The sequence below is a fragment of the Caretta caretta genome, chromosome 19 (assembly GCF_965140235.1).
Source record: "Caretta caretta isolate rCarCar2 chromosome 19, rCarCar1.hap1, whole genome shotgun sequence".
In the NCBI taxonomy this organism is placed as follows: Eukaryota; Metazoa; Chordata; order Testudines; family Cheloniidae; genus Caretta; species Caretta caretta.
In genome coordinates, this window is record NC_134224.1 from 19,047,702 (window position 1) to 19,072,053 (window position 24,352).

General features: G+C 53.2%; 2 protein-coding genes and 1 long non-coding RNA gene across 3 annotated transcripts in view; 1 reads left to right on the top strand and 2 right to left on the bottom strand.

The window, feature by feature from the left end:
- The window catches only part of PPP1R8 (protein phosphatase 1 regulatory subunit 8), a 31,017-nt gene extending 28,443 nt beyond the window's left edge, over nt 1-2,574 (top strand). The window contains exon 7 of the mRNA XM_048825906.2: nt 33-2,574. Within this exon, the coding sequence (XP_048681863.1) occupies nt 33-386 (354 nt within the window). The 3' untranslated portion in view covers nt 387-2,574. The remainder of the gene's footprint in view (nt 1-32) is intronic.
- Nucleotides 2,575-8,943: 6,369 nt separating this feature from the next.
- LOC142069574 (uncharacterized) lies at nt 8,944-13,070 on the bottom strand. Its single transcript, XM_075121280.1, has 2 exons — nt 10,190-13,070; nt 8,944-9,536 (listed from the first exon to the last, which is right to left on the bottom strand). Exons 1-2 carry the CDS (start codon nt 10,737-10,739, stop codon nt 9,025-9,027), a joined length of 1,062 nt encoding a protein of 353 aa, XP_074977381.1. The 5' UTR covers nt 10,740-13,070; the 3' UTR covers nt 8,944-9,024.
- A 6,470-nt stretch (nt 13,071-19,540) lies between these two features.
- On the bottom strand, nt 19,541-21,262 carry LOC142069579 (uncharacterized). Its single transcript, XR_012665488.1, has 2 exons — nt 20,728-21,262; nt 19,541-20,053 (listed from the first exon to the last, which is right to left on the bottom strand). It is a non-coding gene; the product is annotated as an uncharacterized LOC142069579 (long non-coding RNA).
- Nucleotides 21,263-24,352: the final 3,090 nt, after the last annotated feature.

A 24,352-nucleotide genomic window follows, 5' to 3' on the forward strand; every position in this document is an offset into this window, starting at 1 on the left:
ACTAAACAGTTCCGTCTTCCCTCCAATTGCAGAAGAAACGGATGGAAAACCCAGGCTCGCTGAGCATGGACGAGTCTGTAACCCGGCGCATGCAGAACTTCCCCTACGGCGGAGGATTGTATGGTGGCCTGCCTCCCACTCACAGTGAGGCAGGTTCCCAATCGCATGGTGTTCATGGGACAGCACTCATTGGAGGCCTGCCAATGCCCTACCCCAATCTTGCCCCAGAGGTGGACTTGACTCCCGTTGTGCCATCGACAGTTAGCATGAACCCTGCTCCCAACCCAGCCGTCTTTAATCCTGAAGCTGTGAATGAACCGAAGAAGAAGAAATATGCAAAGGAGGCCTGGCCAGGCAAGAAGCCCACCCCTTCTCTACTGATCTGAGATGGGCTTTGTTTGGGGGTGGGAGCGATGAACTTGAGAAACTGTTCCCGTGCAGTATCGTCTTTTAAAGTTTGTGTCCTAACCACATGTAATATCAAGATTGGAAGAGTGAAATGTCCCTCAAAGATCTGTCTTCAAAACATTTTTATATGTCTGTAAAAAACACATCTCCCACCTCCTTTTGAATCCAAAGGCCAGCATCCTTTTCCCTTAGCCATTACTCTCCATAAGTTAAAGGGACACTGTCAAGTAATTCAACCCCCAAATTTATGGCCTGATCCTGCAAACACATCAAGTAGGTGTAGTGCTTACTACTATGAGTAACCTTGCTCCAGCTAGACTGCTCAGGGCAGTATGCCCTACCTTAAGAGTAAGTGTGCTGGAGCAGGCCTAAATTCAGTACTAAATCAGGCTTTTGTGTGTAACTTTAAAACATTACAAAATGTAATATACATGGAATGGCTTTTATTGTTTTACTGTTACAAAATCACATAAAGGCTTTTAGTTTGGCTGTAAACATTCCCTTGTACTTACAACCTAAAACACTGCAGCATCTGGGTAGCTCTTGAGAAGCTGGAGGTGAAATGGACAAGAAATAAAAGTGAAACTGACTAGTCGATTTCTACTCATCACCCTCTGTTAAACACAAAAGGCAAACAGCAAAGAAATGGTTAGTGTGAACTCTTCTTTTCTTAAAAAACCCTCTGCTCTGATATTTGAGGTGTTACAAAGGACACAGATAAGGATACTTGGGTTTTTTTTAAATATGGTTTTTAATCTTTCAGCTGAAATGAAATATCTTTTATTGAAGAAAAAACAAACACACACACAGCGCCTTAAGATTTGTGATCATACAAGGTGTCAGGTCTGTGATTAGGAGCAGCTAGCCAGCCAGCAGCCATGGGTTGGTCACATGCAAACTACATGGGTTTTAATGATTAAAGAATAAAACTGTGTGCAGTCTTCTGTATGTTGTCCTTTTCCCCTGCTAACAGCTGAGGGCAGGGGTTAAAGACAAGCAGCAGATTCCTGAAATGATGGTAGTTTCTCAGTGGAATGTAAAATCCTGCCTCATCTAAACAGAAGCACTTTTCCAAGCTTGGGTACACAGCATTCTGGTTTGACCTCTGTTTTCTTTCAGTTGAACAAAATGAGAAATTTGACGAGGATTTGCAGGCGTATTCCCAATCTTTAGTTTCTAAAACAGAAATTTTAAGTTCATTCAATATTTTGCTTCAGAGAAAGCAGCGATACTTTGCCCTAGGCTTATTCAGGAGCCTTTAAATTGTGTGATAAAACAGTTCATCTAATTAGTCACTGTATTATTTTTGGGAATTCCTCCAGAATACGTGCACTGACATTTGACGTAACATCCCTGGCAGGTCATTAGTAGTGCATTGTGAGGAATTACCTGGCAAACTAGTGTGGCCATTAGACATATGGTGCCCTTTAATGTATCCGATCTGGCCATACACCCTTGAACTGCTCTGGACAGATGTTCCAAAATCAGTGTAATTTTTGCTTCTGTAGAATGACAAATTCTATCATGTTTGTGGCATAAAAATGAGATAGTAACTACCCTAACCAGGATTGGTTGAAGTCCCTTATGGCCTGGCTGGTTCCCTCCCCCTCTCCACCATATCTGGCTCTAACTACTAGATGCTGGAGCTTTTTCTGGTGTCATTTCTCCATGGTATGATGGTGTGTTACATTGTTTTAGGTTGTCATGCTAAATGGCTTGTGTTCCTTCTTAGTTCCTATTCCAAATCCTCCAAAGTCCACTTACAGACTTCCTCCCTAGATTTTTAGTTCTACTTCTTCCTAGGCTGTAGGATTTTTCTCTTTCCTGCCAGTCTGTGTTATGAAGGCAACTCTTTAGGATGTGACCAGTTGGGGCAAGTAAAAGTTGAACAGACTTTATTTTACAAGTGACTCTTTGCAAGATCTCCCTGGGGAAAGGGAACTTTCCTGCTTGTTGTCTTGAAGCTCTTCTCCTCGTTGGGTTTGTACAAGCTCTCGTTATTTCAGAGCTCTGTGGCTATTACAGGCCAGGAAGGAGGGGATGGCATGAAACCCATGGGCTTTGTACAGAAGTTTGTACATTTGTGTAATAGGCCTTTTCACACTTTCTGTTTAGCTTTTTACCTGTAACCTTTACTACATTGTAAATTAAATGCAAATTTTGCCATTTTGGAGTTTAGTGTGTTCGTTCCCAACCTAGAGCCCTGCTGCAGTTGGGCATTTGCATTGAAGGTCTTTGTCACTGCAAAATGCCCTTGTCGTTGGAGGCCCTAAGCTTAGCAGGGCTGGCTAGTGCTCCACCCTGAGAGAAGAGTAAGTCTGATTGCTGTTCCCATCCTGCCTCCTATGCCTTGTGCTCATGGCCTGTACCCAGTTGCACAGAATGGTGTCAATCATGGAGTGTTCTCAAACAGTAATTGCCCTTCTCCATTTTCTGACCCTCTATCCAAATGAATCTTTGTTTTCCTGAAAGGGGCTCAGCTCCCAAAAGCCTGGGCAATGCTGCCTTTGAGAGGCAGTCTTTGGGCCAGCCTGTGAGTGTTCATTGCCATAGGAGCAATAGTTTATGGGCTACTATCCAAAGCAGGGGACAGCACTCACAACTGAGGCCAGACCGCTCTGCTCCCATTGTGCGACTGGGCCTCTGAATGTCAACGTGCGCCCAGTGCACTGAGCCCTTTGGCAACTGCTGCTCTAAGTGGCTCTGCTAAGTATTAATCTGATACGTGCTTTTTAGACCCTGTCTTTCCAGGAACTGCTCCAAAGAATCTTCTTCCTTGGGCAGGAATGTGGAAGCTCTGTCTAGTGGCAGCAATGCAGGCAGGAATAGCTCTACACCTAAAGCAACAGATGTGCTCAGTACCACCAAGGTGCAGGCCACGATTGCAAGGGCTGAGCACCCAGAAACCTGTCCTGAAATCCTTTGGAAATGTGGCCCTTTGCTATTGCATCTCTGGCTAGAAATCCAAAGGCTGAGCAACTTGCACTCCTGCAGCGGCAGGGCAGGGAAGGAGAAAGCACTCCAGGGCTGAGGCACTGGGGTGGCTGGAGGAAGCCTGTGTGAGGCTTTGCAGGTCAGCCAGATCAAAGGGGGACACAGCGGGGAAGTGAGGATTCAGGCTGGAGTGGGGAAGTTGGAGATGGTTGTATGAGGGGTGCCTGCCAGAGGAAGGGGAGCTTGGGGTGTCAGGCAGGCGCTATAAGAGACAAGCTCATATTTCAAAAGCATTCAGAGGGAGCCAGGGACTTCCTTGCCAGGAGGGGTCCCAAGGCAGCCTGCACAGACCCACGTGTTCAGCAGGGGGCAGTGTTGAGCCGAGGCCTTTGGCTGCGTGCTCTCTGCTCACTGAGCTGGCAGGTTGCAGTGTCGGGAGCGAAGCAGCTGGTGTCACTTTTGTCTGTCTGCCCTTGGCAAGCGTGGGGCCGATTGGGAGGGAGAGGGGCAGGATCCTAGCCAGCTCATAGAGTGGAGACAGCCCTGTGCTTAGGGCCACCCTGAAGCCAGCCTCTCCCTTGCTCCTGGGAGCCCTGGAGAAGCCCTCAGGTATACGCTGTTGGCTGGCTGATGGGCTGAGCATGTGTGCACCTCAAGCCCAGCACTGTCCATGATGCTGCCCTGTCCCCCTCAGCAGGCCGAAAACCAGCAACCTCCCAAGGTTTCAGGCTCCAGCATCTCGCTCTGCTTTCTGCAAACCTCCTTCAGAGTTGCTTGCCATGCTGGGCAGCTACAAGATGGGCAGGCGGGCACCTGCCCTCTCCCTTCAGGCTCCTGCCCCACCCTGACTTCCCCATGTCCCCATCTGTCACCCACGTGACATGCGGGGGTGTCCCTGCCACGCCAGCCCCCTCTACGGCAGAGTTGGACTGTCTAGTCTGGCAGCTCTGTCGCGGGGGGGGCAGGGGGAGGAGACCTGTCCTTTCTCCCTCCCCCAGCCCAGAAAGATGTGCAATGGGAAGGTGTGCGCTGGGTCTACTCTGACTCCTCCCGTAGCCCTGCCCAGTCTAGGCATTCCCGCAGGGGACACTGACTTGAGGAACAGGCAAATGCAGCAGTTCTGGTCGTTGGTGGCCACAAATGGCTCTTCGCTTTCTGTTCTGCATCACGAGGGGCCAGTTCCTTTTCCAGGCCCTGCTGGGAATCCTTCCCTTGCCCCTGTTCCTCCCTCAAGCAGACTCCGGGTACACCCTAGAGCCTCTTTCTCCTGTCTCATTAAGTGAGGGTGGAGGGGAAGGAGACAGTGGTGGAAATAGTGGGGGGTGTCCCTTCCCATGCCACCCCCACTGGAGCGAGGGGGCTCCCCACGCTCCTTGGCACCCCAGGCTGCTTGGCACCATCTTGGCCACCCTGCAGCCTTGTTCTGGTTGCCAGCTCAGCTAAGCCTGGCGTCGTCCTTTCACCCGGTCCCAGCTAGATGGTCGGTCTCTCAGCAGTAGCTACAATATTTAAAGTTCGCCTGTGAGCAGAAAAGAATCAGCGCGCCCCACAGCAGCACTTCCTGTATGGCGCCAGGCTGCCAGCGTCTGGTGACAGGTCTCCCCCGCCCGGTGCTGGCTGCAGAAAGCTCTTCCCTGCAGAGCAGGCAGGCCGTTACCAGGCCATCTTGGCCATCTGCGTGGACGCTGGCATGAAGCTGGCAAATCCATGGGCCCAGCTGAAGGGCCAGGCACGAGCAGTAACCAACAGGCAAAGCTCTGAAGTCCTGAGGGCTGGAGCTGCGTTTTGCAACCAGGAAAAGGGAAAGCTGCTGTCCTTCCAGGGGGAGGACAGGACAAAGCACCAAACTACCAACCTGACCCTGCCCTCCACGGGGCAAAAAGAGCTGAGTGCATGGCTGCCGCTGACTCCGTAGGACACTCCTGCAGGTTCCACACATGACCCCACCCTGGTATGTGGCAGTTAGGAGGAACAGCAGGGCATGGGGCTGCCCTCATGGGGAGCAGGGGATGTGCAGCACTCCCAGAGTAACGGAAAACACTCAGCTGCAAGGGCAAGGGAACCCATTTAGCAGGGTCCCGGACAAACCATCTCTCAACCAGCGCTCCATGGGCCGCACAGCCTGAGGAATTTGCAACCAGATCTCCGGGCCACAGGAAGAGCCCAGGGTCCAAACCCGCTCCCGATAAAGCCAAGGGGAGTCCTTCCATCAGTTCAAATGAGCGCTGGCTCGGCCCAAGGTCAGCAATGGAGAAAGTTCATTTAATAGGTTCCTGGGCATATTTATCTTTATTTCAGTCATGACCTACTTGCTCTAATCAAAGGAGCTAGACCTCCGGGGCAGAGTGACCACTGGGACATTTTAAAATTTACCTCTCCACCACCAAGAAGTTTAACAAGTAAAAATGCTGTTTTTAATCAACCCTAAAATTCCCTTGCTGGCGCATTGCACCGTGGCCTGCCAGAGTGTTGGGTGAATGCTGCAAAACTGGGCTTGTGAGCATTCATTCGATTTCACGCTGGGCAGGTTGGTGCCAGTCCATCGTCATGAATGTTTGTGTTAAACACGCGTTTGCATGAATGTGTGGGAATGGGTATCCTTCCTCCAAGGTCCTCTAGCTACATGCAAAGTTGTTTATTTTTTGCTGTTCTCTTGATTACAAAGTTTGCCGGCCAGTCAAGGTGCATAAAAACATTTGACTTGGGTGATGGGTTTGCAGCCCTCTGGCCACAGGATTTCCTCACCAGTTACAAAGAAATAACAAACACGCTGTAAAAATCACAGTCTGGATGTGGATAATTTGCAAATAAAGGGTTACATTTGTCAGGCTGGTTATTCATAAAGTAATTCCCACAGCTCCAGGCTGGAGATTCAAACTGCCCAAACCCTTTGTGGCAAACAGCTAATTTAGCCCTGGTTCCAGATGGTGTGTCCATGAATGAAATTCTTCATTATTCCAAATCTTTGAATGAGTTTTGTGACCAGCTTTATGCCTCTGGATTATTCCTTGGCTGTTTGTATGAGTCAAAACTATGGTCAGCTATGTTGCATGGTTCCCCAGTTGGATAAGCTCATCTTTATAAAACAGCTCACGCTGCCAACAAAAACAAAATTCTTTGTGCCGCAAAATGAATTTAGTGTCTTGATCAAACAAACCTCAGCCATGGGCCTGAAATCTCCTTTCCGCCAATATTCAGGTGAACAAACGCTCTGCTGTCAGGACTGTTCCCCTGAACAGTAACTCAGTGCCTCGTTCATTAATCAGTCACCGCAGCTGGAAGCCACACTTCCTGCCCTGACTGGCCAGCTCCAAACCCAGCCAGGAAAAGAGGGTATTTCAAGTTCCTTAGTATGTCTACACTACAAAATGAGGTCGAATTTATAGAAGTCGATCTTTTAGAAAGCGATTTTATTCAGTCAATTGTGTGTGTTCCCACTAAGCACATTAAGTCGGCAGAGTGCGTCCACAGTACCGAGGCTAGCGTCAACTTTCGGAGCCTTGCACTGTGGGTAGCTTTCCCACAGTTCTCGCAGTCTCCGCCGCCCATTGGAATTCTGGGTTGAGCTCCCAATGCCTGATGGGGCAAAAACTTTGTCACGAGTGGTTTTGGGTCCATGTCGTCAGTCGCCCCTCCCTCCGGGAAAGTAACAGCAGACAATCGTTTCGCGCCTTCTTTCCGTGCAGGCGCCATACTGCTGTCAGCAGACTGTGCAGTTAGGCTGCAAACCCTCGTCTCAAACAACCGCTTCCGCTGCCACTTTGCTCTCCTGGTGCTCTGAATCCACCTCACAGGTCCTCTATATGACCATCGTCATTGGCCACTTCTGCGGCCACTCTGCTCGGCTGCTCGTGTCTCACCACACCACGGCAAGCGTGCAGCTCGCTCAGCCGTTGTGTCCTGGCAGCAGATGCTGCAGTAGGTCTGCAAAACTGGTCATCCAACCACCACTTCCCCTACAACTCTGCTCTCCTTCCTTTGAAGTTTTTAAGGTCAGGCTTGACAAAGCCCTGGCTAGGATGATTTAGTTGGGGATTGGTCCTGCTTTGAGCAGGGGGTTGGACTAGATGACCTCCTGAGGTCCCTTCCAACCCTGATATTCTATGATTCTCTGCTCTCCTGCAGACACCATACCACAGCAAGCATGGAGCCCGCTCAGATCACCGCAGCAGCTATGAGCATTGTAAACACCTTGCACATTATCCTGCAGTATGTGTAGAACCAGAACCTGCAAAAGCAGGCGAGGAGGTGATGGCAGCGCAGTGACAAGAGTGATGAGGACATGGACACAGACTTCTCTCAAAGCACGGGCCCCGGCAATTTGGCCATCCTGGTGGCAATGGGGCAGGCTCATGCCGTGGAATGCCAATTCTGGGCCCAGGAAACAAGCACAGACTGGTGGGACTGCATAGTGTTGCAGGTCTGGGATGATTCCCAGTGGCTGCGAAACTTTTGCATGCATAAGGGCACTTTCATGGAACTTTGTGACTTGCTTTCCCCTGCCCTGAAGCGCATGAATACCAAGATGAAAATGATCAGGAACAGCCAGCATGGATTCACCAAGGGAAGGTCATGCCTGACTAATCTAATCGCCTTCTATGATGAGATTACTGGTTCTGTAGATGAAGGGAAAGCAGTGGATGTATTGTTTCTTGATTTTAGCAAAGCTTTTGACACGGTCTCCCACAGTATTCTTGTCAGCAAGTTAAGGAAGTATGGGCTGGATGAATGCACTACAAGGTGGGTAGAAAGCTGGCTAGATTGTCGGGCTCAACGGGTAGTGATCAATGGCTCCATGTCTAGTTGGCAGCCGGTATCAAGTGGAGTGCCCCAAGGGTCAGTCCTGGGGCCGGTTTTGTTCAATATCTTCATAAATGATCTGGAGGATGGTGTGGATTGCACTCTCAGCAAATTTGCGGATGATACTAAAGGTACATGACGCTCACATCTTCAGGAACTCTGGTCTATATGAACAGCTGCAGCAAGGGACTTACTTTCCAGACCATAAAATAACCGTTGGGGATGTTGAAATGCCTATAGTTATCCTTGGGACCCAGCCTACCCCTTAATGCCCTGGCTCATGAAGCCATACACAGACAGCCTGGACAGTAGTCAGGAGCTGTTCAACTATAGGCTGAGCAAGTGCAGAATGGTGGTAGAAGGTGCATTTGGACGTTTAAAAGCGCGCTGGTGCAGTTTACTGACTAGGTTAGACCGCGGGGAAACCAAAATTTCCATTATTATTACTGCTTGCTGTGCGCTCCACAATATCTGTGAGAGTAAGGGGGAGACGTTTATGGCAGGGTGGGAAGTTGAGGCAAATCGCCTGGCTGCTGATTACGCGCAGCCAAACACCAGGGCGGTTAGAAGAGCACAGCAGGGCATGCTGCACATCAGAGAAGCTTTGAAAACCAGTTTCATGGCTGACCAGGCTATGGTGTAACAGTTCTGTTTGTTTCTCCTTGATGAAAACCCGCCCCCTTGGTTCACTCTACTTCCCTGTAAGCTAACCGCCCTCCCCTCCCCCTCTTCGATCACTGCTTGCAGAGGCAATAAAGTCATTGTTGTTTCAAATTCATGCATTCTTTATTAATTCGTCACACAAATAGAGGGATAACTGCCAAGGTAGCCCAGGAGGGGTGGGGAAGGAGGGAAGGATAAGGCCACACTTAATTTCAAAACTTATTGAATGCCAGCCTTCTGTTGCTTGGGCAGTCCTCTGGATTGGAGTGGTTGGGTGCCCGGAGCCCTCCCCCACGTTCTTGGGCATCTGGTTGAGGAGGCTATGGGGCTTGGGGAGGAGGGCAGTTGGTTACACAGGGGCTGCAGTGGTGGTCTGTGCCTTTCCTGCACCTCAGCCATATGCCGGAGCATCTCAGTTTGATCCTCCAGTAGCCTCAGCATTGCATCCTGCCTCCTCCCATCATGCTGCTGCCACCTTTCCTCTTGAGCCCGCCACCTCTCCTGTTGCTCCCGCCACCTGTCCTCTCGCGCGTCCCTCCTGTCCTCATGTTCATTTTGTGCTTTCCTGGACTCTGCCATTGTCTGCCTCCACGCATTCTGCTGGGCTCTGTCAGTTTGGATGGACTGCATGAGCTCAGAGAACATTTCATTGCAAGTGCATTTTTTTCGACTTTGTATCTGCACTACCCTCTGGGACAGAGATGCTAGTGGCAGCGTTGAAACTTTTGCAGCTGTGGGAGGGAAAAAGGGAGAGTAAAACTGAAAGAGACACACTGGCCATTTAAAAGGAGGGGCTGATGTTTTCAGGTTAACGTGCAGCACAGACCCAACTAACCCCCCCCACACACACACCCAATTCTCTGGGATGATCGCTTCACCCCTCCCCTCACCGCGTGGCTAACAGCGGGGATGATTTATTTTCAGACACAGGCAAACATCTCAGCAGAAACTGCCACCTCTGAATGTCTCCTTAATAAAATTCCCCTATTTCAACCAGATGACCATGAATGATGTCACTCTCCTGAGGATAACACAAGAGATAAAGCACGGATGTTGCCTGAATGCCAGCAAACACCGGGACCACACGCTGCCATGCTTTCTTATGCAATGATTCCAGACTACATGCTACTGGCCTGGCATTGTAAAGTGTCCTACCATGGCGGATGCAATAAGGCTGTGCTCCCCAGAAATCTTTTGCAAAGGCTTTGGGAGTACCTCCAGGAGAGCTTCACTGAGATGTCCCTGGAGGATTTCCGCTCCATCCCCAGACACGTTTTTCCAGTAGCTGTACTGGCCGCGAATGCATCCTAAGTCTTCAGGGCAAATTAATCATTAAACACACTTGCTTTTAAACCATGTATTATATTTACAAAGGTACACTCACCAGAGGTGCCTTCTCTGCCTTCAAGGTCCAGGAGCCCGGGTTGGGAGGGTATTGGCTCCAGTGTGATAAATAGTTCCTGGCTGTCGGGGAGAACGGTTTCTTCACTTGCCTGGTGTGTGCTATCTTCAACCTCCCCCTCCTCATCATCTTCCTCGTCCCCAAAATCCTTATCGCTGTTGCAGGAGTCCACGTACAGGTGTCGGGTAGTTGTAGGGGCACCCCCTAGAATTACATGCAGCTCATCATAGAAACAGCATGTCTGGGGCTCTGACCCCGAGCGGGCATTTGCCTCTGTGGTTTGTTGGTAGGCTTGCCTGAGCTCCTTAAGTTTCACGTGGCATTGCTGTGGGTCCCTGTGATAGCCTCTGTCCTTCTTGCCCTTGGAGATTTTTTCAAATATTTTGGCATTTTGTCTTTTGGAACGGAGTTTTGATAGCATGGATTCATCTCCCCATACAGTGATCAGATCCAGTACCTCCCGTTCGGTCCATGCTGGAGCTCTTTTGCGATTCTGGGACTCCATGGTCACCTCTGCTGATGAGATCTGCATGGTCACCTCTGCTGATCAGCTTGCCACATTGGCCAAACAGGAAATGAAATTCAACAGTTTGCGGGGCTTTTCCTGTCTACCTGGCCAGTGCATCCGAGTTGAGAGTGCTGTCCAGAGCGGTCACAATGGAGCACTCTGGGATAGCTCCCGGAGGCCAATACCATCGAATTGCATCCACACTACTCCAAATTCACACTGCCTCCCTGGAGGGTCTGGGCCACTGAGCCCCAGGGCATGACAGGTTTTCAGCTGCCCCTCTTGCTCGTGGGCTTGAGCTGGTAGGTGTGGTCGGGGCCACTGACAGGCCTGGGTCCTGTTCCAAGTGTGGCCTCTTCCAAGTGTGGCTGCTGCTGCCCACCTTCCAGGTTTAGTCCCGTGACCTGGGCACTCGCCCGGCATGGGGGCCTGCATCCAATCCACCCTCTGCCAGAGGGGGAGAAACGCTTTGAAGAGGCATCTCACACCTCATAGGAACCTGGCTATGGGATGTCCTACCTCTCTGCCCTGTTCCCTGCTGGCTACACACTGAGCAAGAGCTGGGAGCAAGAGGATGGATCTGGGCCCCCTTCTCCCAGGTGCGTGCCCTACCACCCAGCTCCAGAACTGTTCCCTCACTCGCTCTCCTGCTCTGGCCCAGTGACTCTTCCATTCAGGCTCCACAGTGGAACTGTGTCACCAGCATGGGCTGAGGGTGGCCCACCCCAGCCGAGCCCTGCACTCTAGTTGGTGGGGGAGACCCCTGTTCAACCCTTTCTGTCTCACAAGTGGAGGGAGGAATTGCCCTGGGTCACCCATAGTCCAGGTGAGGGCACTAGCCATGGCCTATGGGTATCAGGCTGTGGCCACCCTGTGTGGTTTTCTGTGGTGTGGGGCAGGCTCCTCCATCGTCCTCACAAGAAATGGCTAAGCAGCCAAGTCCAGGAGCAGGGCCCATTGGTGGATGGCCAGCGGGGCCAGGCACCTTGGAGGCTGAGCTCCCTGTGCAGAGTGGGGTTAGGTCCCAGTCCTCTGCTCGGCTTTGGCCCCCTACCTAGAACATGGGCTTTGTGCATCGCAGACCAAGGCGACGCTCTGCCTCTCGCCAGACAGGAGCCTGGTGCCAAATGCAGTCTGGGGAGCACAGTGATTCCTGGGGCTCGCCAGACCCTGTGCCCTCATAGAAGCATAGAAGATTAGGGTTGGAAGAGACCTCAGGAGGTCATCTAGTCCAACCCCCTGCTCAAAGCAGGACCAACACCAACTAAATCATCCCAGTCAGGGCTGTGTCAAGAAACCTCTAAGGATGGAGATTCCACCACCTCCCTAGGTAACCCATTCCAGTGCTTCACCACCCTCCTAGTGAAATAGTGTTTCCTAATATCCAACCTAGACCTCCCCCACTGCAACTTGAGACCATTGCTCCTTGTTCTGTCATCTGCCACCACTGAGAACAGCCTAGCTTCATTCTCTTTGGAACCCCCCTTCAGGTAGTTGAAGGCTGCTATCAAATCCCCCCTCATTCTTCTTTTCTGCAGACTAAATAAGCCCAGTTCCCTCAGCTTCTCCTCGTAAGTCATGTGCCCCAGCCCCCTCATCATTTTCGTTGCCCTCTGCTGGACTCTCTCCAATTTGTCGACATCTTTTCTGCAGTGCAGTGACCAAAACTGGACACAATACTCCAGATGTGGCCTCACCAGTGCCCAATAGAGGGGAATAATCACGTCCCTCGATCTGCTGGCAATGCTCCTACTAATACAGCCCAATATGCTATTGGCCTTCTTGGCAACAAGGGCACACTGCTGATTCATATCCAGCTTCTCGTCCACTGTAATCCCCAGGTCCTTTTCTGCAGAACTGCTGCTTAGCCAGTCGGTCCCCAGCCTGTAGCGGTGCATGGGATTCTTCCGTTCTAAGTGCGGGACTCTGCACTTGTCCTTGTTGAACCTCATCAATTTGTCTAGGTCACTCTGGACCCTATCCCTACCCTCCATTATATCTACCTCTCCCCACAGTTTAGTGTCATCTGCGAACTTGTTGAGGGTGCAATTAATCCCATCATCCAGATCATTAATAAAGATGTTGAACAAAACCAGCCCCAGAACCCAGCCCCACTCCCACAGGGAAAAATTAGTGGGTGCTCTGCACCCACTGGCAGCCAACCTCCCCCAACCTGAGTGCGCTGCGTCCCTGCTCCTCCGCCTACCTCCCAGCGCTTCCTGCCTGGTCGCCGCCAAACAGCTGTTTGGCAGCATGCTGGGTGGGAGGGGGAGGAGCAGGAATGTGGCGCACTCAGGGGAGGAGGAAGAGCCAGGGCCAGGTCAGGGATTTGTGGAAGGAGTTGGAATAGGGGCAGGGAGGGGGCGGAGTTGGGGCAGGGCAGAGGTGGGAAGGGGCGGGGCCTCATGGAAGGGGTGGAGTGGGGGCGGGGCTGGGGGCAGAGGGGGGTTGAGCACCCATTGGCAGGAGCTGAAGTCGGCGCCTATGCCAGGATTGACCCCGGGGGCACTCCGCTTGGTACCAGCTGCCAACTAGACATCGAGGTGTTGATCACTACCCGTTGAGCTGACAATCTAGCCAGCTTTCTATCCACCTTATAGTCCATTCATCCAGCCCATACTCCTTTAACTTGCTGGCAAGAATACTGTGAGAGACCGTATCAAAAGCTTTGCTAAAGTCAAGATATATCACATCTACTGCTTCCCCCATATCCACAGAGCCAGTTATCTCATCATAGAAAGCAATCAGGTTGCTCAAGTCTGACTTGCCCTTGGTGAATCCATGTTGACTGTTCCTGATCCCCTTCCTCTCCTCCAAGTGCTTCAAAATGGATTCCTTGAGTACCTGCTCCATGATTTTGCCGGGGACTGAAGTGAGGCTGACCAGTCTGTAGTTCCCCAGGTTCTCTTTCTTCCCTTTTTAAATATGGGCACTATATTTGCCTTTTTCCAATCGTCCGGGACCTCCCCCGATCGCCACCAGTTTTCAAAGACAATGGCCAATGGCTCTGCAATCACATCAGCCAACTCCCTCAGCACACTTGGATGCATTAGATCCGGACCCATGGACTTGTGCATGTCCAGCTTTTCTAAATAGTCCTCAACCTGTTCTTTCACCACTGAGGGCTGCTCACCTCCTCCCCATGCTGTGCTCCCAGTGCAGTAGTCTGGGGGCTGACCATGTTCGTGAAGACAGAGGCAAAAAAAGCATTGAGTACATTAGCTTCCTCTGTCACTAGGTTGCCTCCCTCATTCAGTAAGGGGCCCACACTTTCCTTGACTTTCTTCCTGTTGCTAACATACCTGATGAAACCCTTCTTGTTACTCTTCACATCTCTTGCTAGCTGCAACTCCAAGTGTGATTTGGCCTTCCTGATTTCACTCCTGCATGTCTGAGCAATATTTTTATACTCCTCCCTAGTCATCTGTCCAAATTTCCACTTCTTGTTAGCTTCCTTTTTGAGTTGAAGCTCACTGAAGATTTCACTGTTAAGCCAAGCTGGTCACCTGCCATATTTGCTATGCTTTCTGCACATTGGGATGGTTTGTTCCTGTGCCCTCGATAAGGCTTCTTTAAAATACAGACAGCTTTCCTGGACTCCTTTCCCCTTCATTTTAGCCTCCCAGGGGATCCTGCCCATCAGTTCCCTGAGAGAGTCAAAGTCTGCTTTTCTGAAGTCCAGGGTCCATATTTTGCTACTCTCCTTTCTTCCTTTTGTTAAGATCCTAAACTCAACCATCTCATGGTCACTGCTGCCCAGTTTGCCACCCACTTCATAGAATATCAGGGTTGGAAGGGACCTCAGGAGATCATCTAGTCCAACCCTCTGCTCAAAGCAGGACCAATCCCCAATTTTTGCCCCAGATCCCTAAATGGCCCCCTCAAGCATTGAGCTCACAACCCTGGATTCAGCAGGCCAATGCTCAAACCACTGAGCTCTCCCTCCCCCAGCACTTCTACTTCCCCTATCAATTCTTCCCTGTTTGTAAAGAGCAGGTCAAGGGGCGCACGGCCCCTGGGTGGTTCCTCCAGCACTGGCACCAGGGAATTGTCCCCTGCACTCTCCAAAAACTTCCTGGATTGCCTGTGCACCGCTGCATTGCTCTCCCAGCAGATGTCAGGGGGATTGAAGTCCCCAGTTAGAACCAGGGCCTGCGATCTGGAAACTTCAGCCGCCCAACACCTCAGGCTGGGCTGTTTATCCCCCCACCCACTGCCCCTCCCCAAACCTCCCTGTCTGGCTACCAGCAGTGCCCCCCCCCCCCACAGCAGCTCTGCCGCCAAGGGGCACCATCCTGAGATCTTTCCTGGGGCAAGGCTGGGAGTGCCCAGTTCTCGGGGGCAGGGGATGGGAGGGCTCAGTTCCCTGCCGGTACTTTCTGCCAACTTCCTACTCAACAAAACCGAACACCCCTGCCCTGCCCCTTCTCTGAGGCCCCGCCCCCGCTCACTCCATCCCTCCCCTCTGTCACTTGCTGTCCCCACCCTCACTCATTTGCTCATTTTCACCGGGCTGGCTCAGGGGTTGGGATGTGGGAGGGGGTGAGGGCTCTGGCTTGGTGTGCGGGCTCTGGGGTGGGGCCAGGGATGAGGGGTTTGGGGTGCAGGAGGAGGCTCTGGGCTGGGGGCTGGGAGTTAAAGGGGTTCAGAGTATGGGAGGGGGCTCCGGTCTGAGGCAGGGGTATGGGCTCTGGGCTGGGGGGGGTGGGTTCCAGAGTGGGGCCAAAAATGAGGGGTTCAGGGTGTGGGAGGGGCTCTGGGCTGGGGAAGGGAGTTGAAGTGTGGGGAGGTTGAGGGCTCCGGCTCGGGGTGCGGACTCTGGGGTGGGGCTGGGGATGAGGAGTTTGGGGTGCCGGAGGGTGCTCCGAGCTGGGACCGGCTCCTATGCAAAGGCTCTGCCAGGCAGTTCTGTGCACTGCCCCATCCACAGGCACCGCCCCCACAGATCTCATTGGCCAGGAGCTGGTGCTTGGGGCGGGGGCGGCATGTGGAGCCCCCTGGCTGCCTGAAAAGGTAGAAGCCAGCGGGGGGACATGCTGCTGCTTCCGGGAGCCACGCAGAAACTGGACACCTGGCAACCCTACCTGCAGGACGTGTGGGGGTGGTGGAGGGGGGGTGGCTGGGAGTGCTCAGTCCCCAGGGTGGGTGGGTCGGGGGCTGGGAGTGCTCAGTTCCCAGAGGCAGGGGAAGAAGGCTGGAGCGGGGAGGGGGGCTGGCCGTGTTCAGTTCTCTGGGTGCAGGTGAGGGAGCTGGCCTGGTTGAAGGGGAGGGAGCCAGCCATGGCCGTGTGACCACAGGCTGCCCTGGGCCTCAGTATGCTCCTAAAGGTGAGGGGGCAGGGGACACGGGTCCCTGCTGCCTTCGCCAAGGAGCTGTGTGGGCAAGGGGGGATTGGGCCAGTTCTGCTTCTTCCTGCAGGACAGGGCAGAGGCCGGAGAGGGGCTGGGTTCTGCTGTGCTTTACCCTAGATGTCTCAGTGCTGTCGAGGCTGGACGGCTCTATGGGGCCATCCCAAGCCAAGAGGGCAGATCAAAGGGAGAAGGGGCTTTGCCTCAGGCTGGTTGAACCCATTGGGTTGGTTTTTATTAACACCTGTCACTCCAGCAGCTAATTCACATCCTGGCTCAAGGACCCATCCCCTGCTTCTCCAATAAGGGGTGTTGTGACAGCCACCATCGGGGCCAGCCCCCAGGACCTCCATGGGGCACCTCCAGGCCTGGAAGCAGATGCTGCTACAACCTGAGCTGACGGCCCAGTAGCTGGAGGCTGAGCAATGCCTGCCCGCTGTGCCTCAGCCGTGCGGCTTAGGGCTCCTCGCAAACCCAGGGTCCTCCAGCAACCAGTGGCAGGTGCTGAGCCGCGGGGATTTAGGTGCCAAACTTTCACTGGTTTCCTTTGGGGAGCTGGGCCCACGGTACTGATACTGCCAAGGTAAAACATGCCCAAAAAATCGTTTCACCCCTGCCAGGCCCAAATCTGTTGACGAGAAGTGAAACAGCCCCGCGCGCTGGGGGTTGATCTCTCCTGCCGGCGGCTCAGCAGCGGCCGCGTGCGCTGGACGCTGCTGGCTGCAGGGGCCGCTGGGAAAGTTAAGCCAGGGCGCTTGTGGTGGCCTGTGCACTCAGCCTGCTCCCCCGTGTACCTGCAGTACCCGCCCCCACCCCACTACGCAACATCCCTGAAGGACGTCCTCACCCTCACTTCCTTCCTCATCTGCTATGAGTCACTGCAGCCCAGCTGAGCAGCCAGAGAAAGGCCGGGCTGTGAAACCCCAGGACAGAGGGTTTCACACTTGGCCTTGGACTCTACAGTATTTCATTAGGTCGTGCACTGCCATACGCCCTGGCAGCCCTTGACAACAGCCCCTGCCCCACTGGCGGCGCCCCGGGGCACCCGGCGAGGTGGACCCTGTGGCAGAAAGGTGCCTGGACACACACACGGTGCGCACCAGCACTGGACGTTATGCAGCCGGCAACTGAGCCACGACCCTTTGGGAATGGCTTCCCCGGCGCCCTGCAGCCAGCTCCCCAGAGCAGTGTGTCTCGCACTTTGGGCTGGATACGTATTATTTATTGGTAGCATTACCATAGCACCGAAGAGCCCCAGGCGTCGGCCAGGGCCCCACTGTGCTCGGCGCTGTACAGAGAACAAAGGGAAGGTGGGAAGGCAAAGCCGATGGGTGGGGCAGGGTCGTGCAGCACCCTCTCAGCGTGTCCCTCGTGCAGTGACACTCATTGGCCAGGAGAGACAAGATGATTGGACAAACGCTCTGGCTCCTGCCATGGGTGGAGAGGCTGGGAGTGGGAGGGTTTGCTGCTGGGCCCCACCAGGTTTGGAGTCAGCTGCTGATGTCACCTGTGTGTTCCCAACAGCCCCAGCAAGCAGCTGTCCCCAGGGCACTCGCAGGTCCAGCCTGTCCCAGGCAGCCCCCTTGGCCAGAATTTAACAACCAAAATCGCTGCATAAACCTTCCCAGCCCCAGGGGCCGAATGCGAGTTAGCGCCACCCAGCCCCTTGGGCAAGCAGCTTTCAGCAGGGCCGGATTAACCTTCTGTGGGCCCCCACGTGGTGGCGCTGGGCCCCTTCCGAGTAACAGTGTCATTGATGCCATAGGAAAGGTGGTGTGGCCAGGGTGGGATGAAAACATTTAGTCACAAACGAAATAAGATCTTTGAAGCCACACTTGCTGGAGACCCCACTCAGCCCACAGCGAGCAAACTGGGCTAACATCCGTGTACCCAGAATACCGCTGCCTTTGGTTTGGGGGGAAGGGGGGTGGTTGTTAGTTTTATCTTTGCTGTTTAAACACTCAGGGCTGCGTGGGGCCGCGAGGTCGCACACTGATGAGCCATAGTAAGGCCGGCTGTGGCAGTCAGCGGAGTCGCACCCGCATCTCCCCACCACCCAAAGTTATGTTTCGTAAACACATTTTTTTGAAAGCTGCATTTTCTACTTTGGTACAATAATGCCCCCAGAACGAGGCGAGGAAGATGGCTGGTGCCCGTCCTTTGCAGAGCGAAAGGGCTGCTGAGACACACACACAGACTTTACCACAAAGGCTATTACACTCCAGCCTCATGCTCCTCCCCCAGCCTTCACACGTGGGCTCTCTGCCCCCGCCCCAGCCCCATCCCTCCTACTGTCCCCACCCCACACAATTATCCCCCAAAGAAAGGCTCTCCTCAATCTCCCTGCTACTGCCCACCCCACGCCCCAACTTTCACCCCAGTGCTGTCACCTCCCTCCCTTCTACTACCCCCCACACACTGAGCCAACCCCCACCTTCAACCCAGACACTCCCCTCCGCCCCCTGCCACACCACCCCTCACCTTAACACCCTGCTTCTCCTGCACCCCCCACAGGGCATCACCGCCGGCTCCCACCTCGCACCCGGACTTGCCCCACAACTGCCCCTTTCCCCTCAAACCACGCCATGTCCCCTCCCCTCCCCGGATTGCAGGGGGGCAGTTTCTGGGCAGTTTCACTGGCAGGGGACACAGCAGCCAGCACTGACAAGCCCCCCTGTCACCGCCCCCCTGCTCCCATGGACCACAGACAACCACTCCCCACCCTGAAGTTGCAGGATCGAGACAGTGCCCAGGAGCCTTCAGGCAGCACTGTCACTGAGGGGGCATCAGTAGAAAGGGGTGCTTCGCCATGGTGTTGCAGGTGCTTATGGATCACTGTGGGCATTTCACTGACATCAATGGGGGTGGTCTGGGAAGGTGCACGACACACGCATCTTCAGGCCTCTACAGAAAGCTGCAAGAGGGGACTTCATTTCCTAACCAGACGATTACAGTGGGGGATTTCGAAATGCTCACGGTGATCCTGAGGAACCCTGTGGACCCCTTACAGCCGTGCTCATGAAATCTTATATGGGACACCTGGGCAGCAGTAGGGAGTGGTTCAACAGCAGGCTTAGTAGGTGCCGGATGACGGTTGAATGTGACTTTGTCAGATTAAAGACAAGCTGGCAATGCAGGTGGGACCTCACTGAGGATAATATTCCTAGGGTCATAGCTACATGCTGGATGTTGCATAATCTCTGTGAAGCTAAGGGTGAACGGTTTGCTCAGGGGTGGAGTGCTGAGGCAGACGGCTTGGCCCCTGATTTTGAGCAGCCAGATCCCAGGGCTGCCAGAGGAGCCCAGAGGGGAGCTATTATCTCTGCCTGAGTTGCTTCAATGTTACATGACATGCCGTTTTCCTAGGGGCCAATGGTGACATTTGGGGCCTATATTCCAGTGATAAAGTGATTACAATGCCCAGGCACGTATTGGCAGTGCCTGCAAGCTCACCTTGTAGAAAAAAAATGAAGAAGATTTACCCTTATAAAACTTCCTTTTTGTTGCGGAAGAAACAGCGTGCACAAGCACACAGACGCTCTCTGGGAGAGGAGGCACCCGGGAAGGGCAGATTCCAGCACCGCGTGCAGGCCCGGCTCTCATTTGAAAGTTGTCTGAGGGGGTGGAGTGAAGGGGAAGCCAGGCGTGCCGGAAAGGACGGGGTGAGCGGAGTTGGGGGGCCCGGGACCGAGCGCAGAATGTGCTGCAGGGGAGGGCACGCACGGATCTGCTCAGTCTGCAGCACCGTTAATGACTTCGGCATCTGCATTTGCCCCTCCATGACCATCATCATCTGCTCAGTTGCGTCCTTAACAGACGCGTGATTCTCTTTTCTATCCTGCCGTTCAGCTTCCCAGCACTCCTTGCGTTCCCTTTTTTCTGCATTGGAGCACTGCAGGACCTCCCGGAATATGTCTTCTTTGCTGCATCTTGGGCGCTTTCTTATCTGGTGGAGACGCCCGGCCGGGGCGCGTGGGGTGTCCCTCAAGGCTGCATCGGGTGAAGCACAGGGGACGATGCACAGAAGCAGGATTAAGTTCATGCAGAGCACTGAAACATTTCAGTTAAATACACCTTTTGCAACATTGACATCACTTTCTCCCTGACCCTAGCCAGGCACACATCTCTGCGAACAGCCAAAGCATGGGGAGTGTTGGCGTGGGGGTGCTCCACATGGGGAAAAGAGCACACACTCTTTGCAAAAGGTCATGGTGCAGCATTCTAGGGAACAAATTCTAAAATTATCCCACATGTTTCCACAGGCGGGGTAATGCTAGCAGACATCTCACTGCAAAGGGTAAGCAGGGAAACGAGGGTACATCTACTCCATGCTTGTGGCTTCCACCCTGCTCCCTATGCTGCTCGCCTATGTGCTGCTTTGGTCCCTGCACAAGTGAATGGCGTGGGAAAGTTTCCTACAATGGGGGAAGGAACAAAGCTGCTTTGCCATGGAACCTTTAGCAGAGGATGGCCGAGTACCTCCGGAAACCTTTCCTGGAGATCTCTCTGGAGGATTCCCACGAGGGCTCAGTGTGGATTAACACCCTGTTCTGCCGTACTGCTTAGCTACACAGGGAAATGTCCACCTCACTGGAGCACAGCCAGCCTCCCACATTTCTATGCCCTGAACCCACCTCTGGACTACACAAGCCACAGCCACTTACCAGGTGTCTCATCTCCTTCTTCTTGTTCACTGAAGAATGACTGCTGAGACTGGCTAGACACCTCTAGAGTGGAGAACAGTTCCTGGCTACCTGCCCCACCGGGAGCTGCACATCCTCATCTAACTCCACCTCTTCACCAATAACTTCATCCTCCGGGTTATGTCCTCGTTCCGCCGCCTCCGTGCCCTCCGAAGTATCCACGGGGCTCTTGGCGATGGAGATGGGGTCACCATTCAGGATAGCGTCCAGCTCCTTATAGAATTGGCAGGACTTAGGTGAAGCACTTGAGCGACGGTTTGCCTCCCTTGCCTTATGGCACGTCTGCCTTGGCTCCTTTATCTTTGCTCTGCACTGCAGTGTGTCACGATCATAGCCCTTTTCGCACAAGCCTCGAGAAACGTGTCCATAGATGTCCCGATTCCTATGGCTCAAGTACAGCTGGGAAGTAGAGCCTCCTCTCCCCATACACTGAGCAGATCCAGCAGCTCTGCAGTAGCCCAAGCGGGAGCGCATTTGCTGCAATAACCCGCCATGGTCACCTAGGAAGATGCAATGAGAGCTCTCCACGCCGAGCCAGGGGAAATGGAATTTCAAAAATTCTTGTGGCTTCTAAGAGGGAGGGGTAGACAGTTGTTTCCCTGGCTGCAGGGAAACAAACAAACTGCTGACCAGAGCAGTCAGGATGGGCACTGTGGGACACCTCCTGGAGGCTAATTAAAGTGATGAAATCAAGCGTTGTGTCTACACTTGCACTTTGTTGACAAAAATGTAGAGGAAAAAGACGTAAATCTCTTGTGAGGGTGGATGTATTTTGCCGCCAAAACGGGGCATTTTTCCCGACAAAAGTCGCCTCGCAGTGTGTCACGATCATAGCCCTTTTCGCACAAGCCTCGAGAAACGTGTCCATAGATGTCCCGATTCCTATGGCTCAAGTACGCACTCACTGTCTGGGTCGACAAACAGCAGTTTTGGCAACAAAACCTGATAGTGTGGACAAGGCCTCAGTGCTGGTGCTACGTCCACAGCTCTCAGCTCTGCCCCGAGAAGTCCACAGGAGCCGCCCTGCATGCGCGGTGCCGGCCGGACCCTCAGGGCATGGTGCCGGCCGGAGTGCAGCGAGGGACGGTTGGAGCATGGCCACAGGAGCCCAGCGCTGGAGTTGTGAGTGGAGATTAAAAGTGACTGCACTCTCCGTGCCGTCCAGGATGGAGGGAGCTGGGGGGGATCACTCCCGCCCCAGCCTTGGAGAGGAGGGGAGCTGGGGCTAAGCTCGCTGGGGCAGGAACCATGTCTTTGGATATGTTTCTGCAGTGCTCAGTGCAGATGGGCCCTGGCCACTCCCAGTGTATAAATACTGACAGGAATGGAGGCGAATTTCCTGCATCCTCTGCTCTGGCTTCCTCCTCCCCACAGGTGATACGCCCAGCCAGGGACTTTTCCCCAACCATTCTGCTGTCCCTGCCACACCTCAGCTCCCGCAGACGTGGCCAGGGGACAGGGCAGGCTCCCCAGTGGAGGGCTTGGCAGAGATGCATTTCCTAGGCTCTGGGCTGGCTATGGCTGTCTTTGAAACCTTCCACTGTCACCTGGAGGCTACAACCACAGCAGAGAAGGAAATTGAGGTGAGCAGGCTGAGAGCTGTGGGGAAACCTCCCGCTACAGACAGCTCTAGTCACGCAGTGCCTAGTCATGCTGAGCACCGAGTATGGCGAGGCTGCTGGGTGATCTGCGGGGCAGGCTCGGCAGCGAGTTCAGGGGCTTGAATGTTCTGCAAAATTAGGACAAAAGTGTCTGAGCTGGGCTCATAGAGATCCCCAGAGCAATGACTGCTGCAGAGGGGATTCCAGGCAGTCCAGACAGCTTTCCCTTCCCTGCTCTGGGCTGCTCCTGGCAGCAGGTGAGCATGGGGAACTCAGTGAGGAATCTCTGTGACATGACACAGCATCACACCACGAACCTGGCTGGAGGTGATGAGCATTTACAGCACAATACGTGTCTGAGCACTGGCTCAGGCTCGGCTCTAAGGACCTTCCCATGGGAAGAACGCTGCTACCCGCTGTGCCAGGCTCCCATGCAGCCCTGTTGCCAGCGCATCCAGCAAGGAGGTGGGGGATGTTATGCTCTGAGTGCGGCTGGAGGGGAATGGTACGGGAGGCCTGTCCCCCTCCCTCACCAGAGGCACCCCAGTTCCCGGGGTACATTCTGGGCCCCTACAGCCTCGTCAGCCCTTCTGGGGTGAGGGGACCCCACACAACGGCCTCTGCTGCTCCCAAACGGAGGGTGTGACGGGTTGGGTCACAGGAAACCCCTTGGGAGCTGCCAACTGATGTGCTGAGACTACCTCTGAGCCCGGTTTCCCTGCCAGCCTCGGACTTTACGGCCTTGCCTGGTTTGAGCCAGACACGCCAGCCTGCTACAAACACAGACCCAGGTCTGAACCACGTCCCCCAAAAGCTGCAGGCTAAACTGAAAACAGCTTAAGAAGTGTTCCTGTCTCCAACACCCAGATGCCCAGTTCCCAGTGGGGTCCAAACCCCAAATAAATCCGTTTTACCCTGTATATAGCTTTAGATACTCATAAATTGTTCGCCCTCTATAACACTGATAGAGAGATATGCACAGAGAGAGAGAGCTGTTTGCCTCCCCTCCCCCCAGGTATTAATACATACTCTGGGTTAATTAATAAATAAAACGTGATTTTATTAAATACAAAAAGTAGGATTTAAGTGGTTCCAAGTAATAACAGTCAGAACAAAGTGAATTACCAAGCAAAATAAAATAAAACACAGAAGTCTAAGCTTAGTACAGTAAGAAAACTGAATACAGATAAAATCTCACCCTCAGAGATGTTGCAATAAGCTTCTATCACAGACTGGTTACCTTCCTAGTCTGGGCACAATCCTTTCCCCTGGTACAGCCCTTGTTCCAGCTCAGGTGCGAGCTAGGGGATTTCTCATGACTGCAGCCCCCTTTGTTCTGTTACACTCCCTTATATATCTTTTGCAGAAGGTAGGAATCCTTTGTCCCTCTCTGGGTTCCCACCCCTCCTTCTAAATGGAAAAGCACCAGGTTGAAGATGGATTCCAGGTCAGCTGACATGATCACATGTCACTGTAAGACGTCATTACCCACTTGCCAGCACACACGTATACAGGAAGACTTACAAGTAAACAGAGCCATCTACAGTCAATTGTCCTAGTTGATGGGAGCCATCAAGATTTCAAACCACCATTAATGGCCCACACTTTGCATAATTACAATAGGCCCTCAGAGTTATATTTCATATTTCTAGTTTCAGATACAAGAGTGATACATACATACAAATAGGATGACCACACTCCGTAGATTATAAGCTTTGTAATGATACCTTACAAGAGACCTTTTGCATGAAGCATATTCCAGTTACATTATACTCACACTCATTAGCATATTGTCATAAAATCATACAGAGTGCAATGTCACAGCGGGGCCCAGGGCAGGAAAAGTGGGCCCCACACCACAGCGCCTGACTCTCTGGACAGCCTGGGGACGTGACTCACGCGAGCTCCTATAGGAAGGCTGGGGCAGAGTGAGGGGCACAGGCTGGACGTGCTGACTTGCATCCCCCTGCTCTAAGCCCTACCCC

Excerpts from the sequence above, each read along its gene's own strand:
- LOC142069574 (XM_075121280.1), bottom strand. The coding sequence starts at position 10,739 with ATGCAGATCTCATCAGCAGAGGTGACCATGGAGTCCCAGAATCGCAAA. Across the intron at positions 9,537-10,189 it reads AGGCAGAGAAGGCACCTCTG|CTGCAAAAGTTTCAACGCTG; the intron begins GTGAGTGTACCT and ends TCCCTCCCACAG.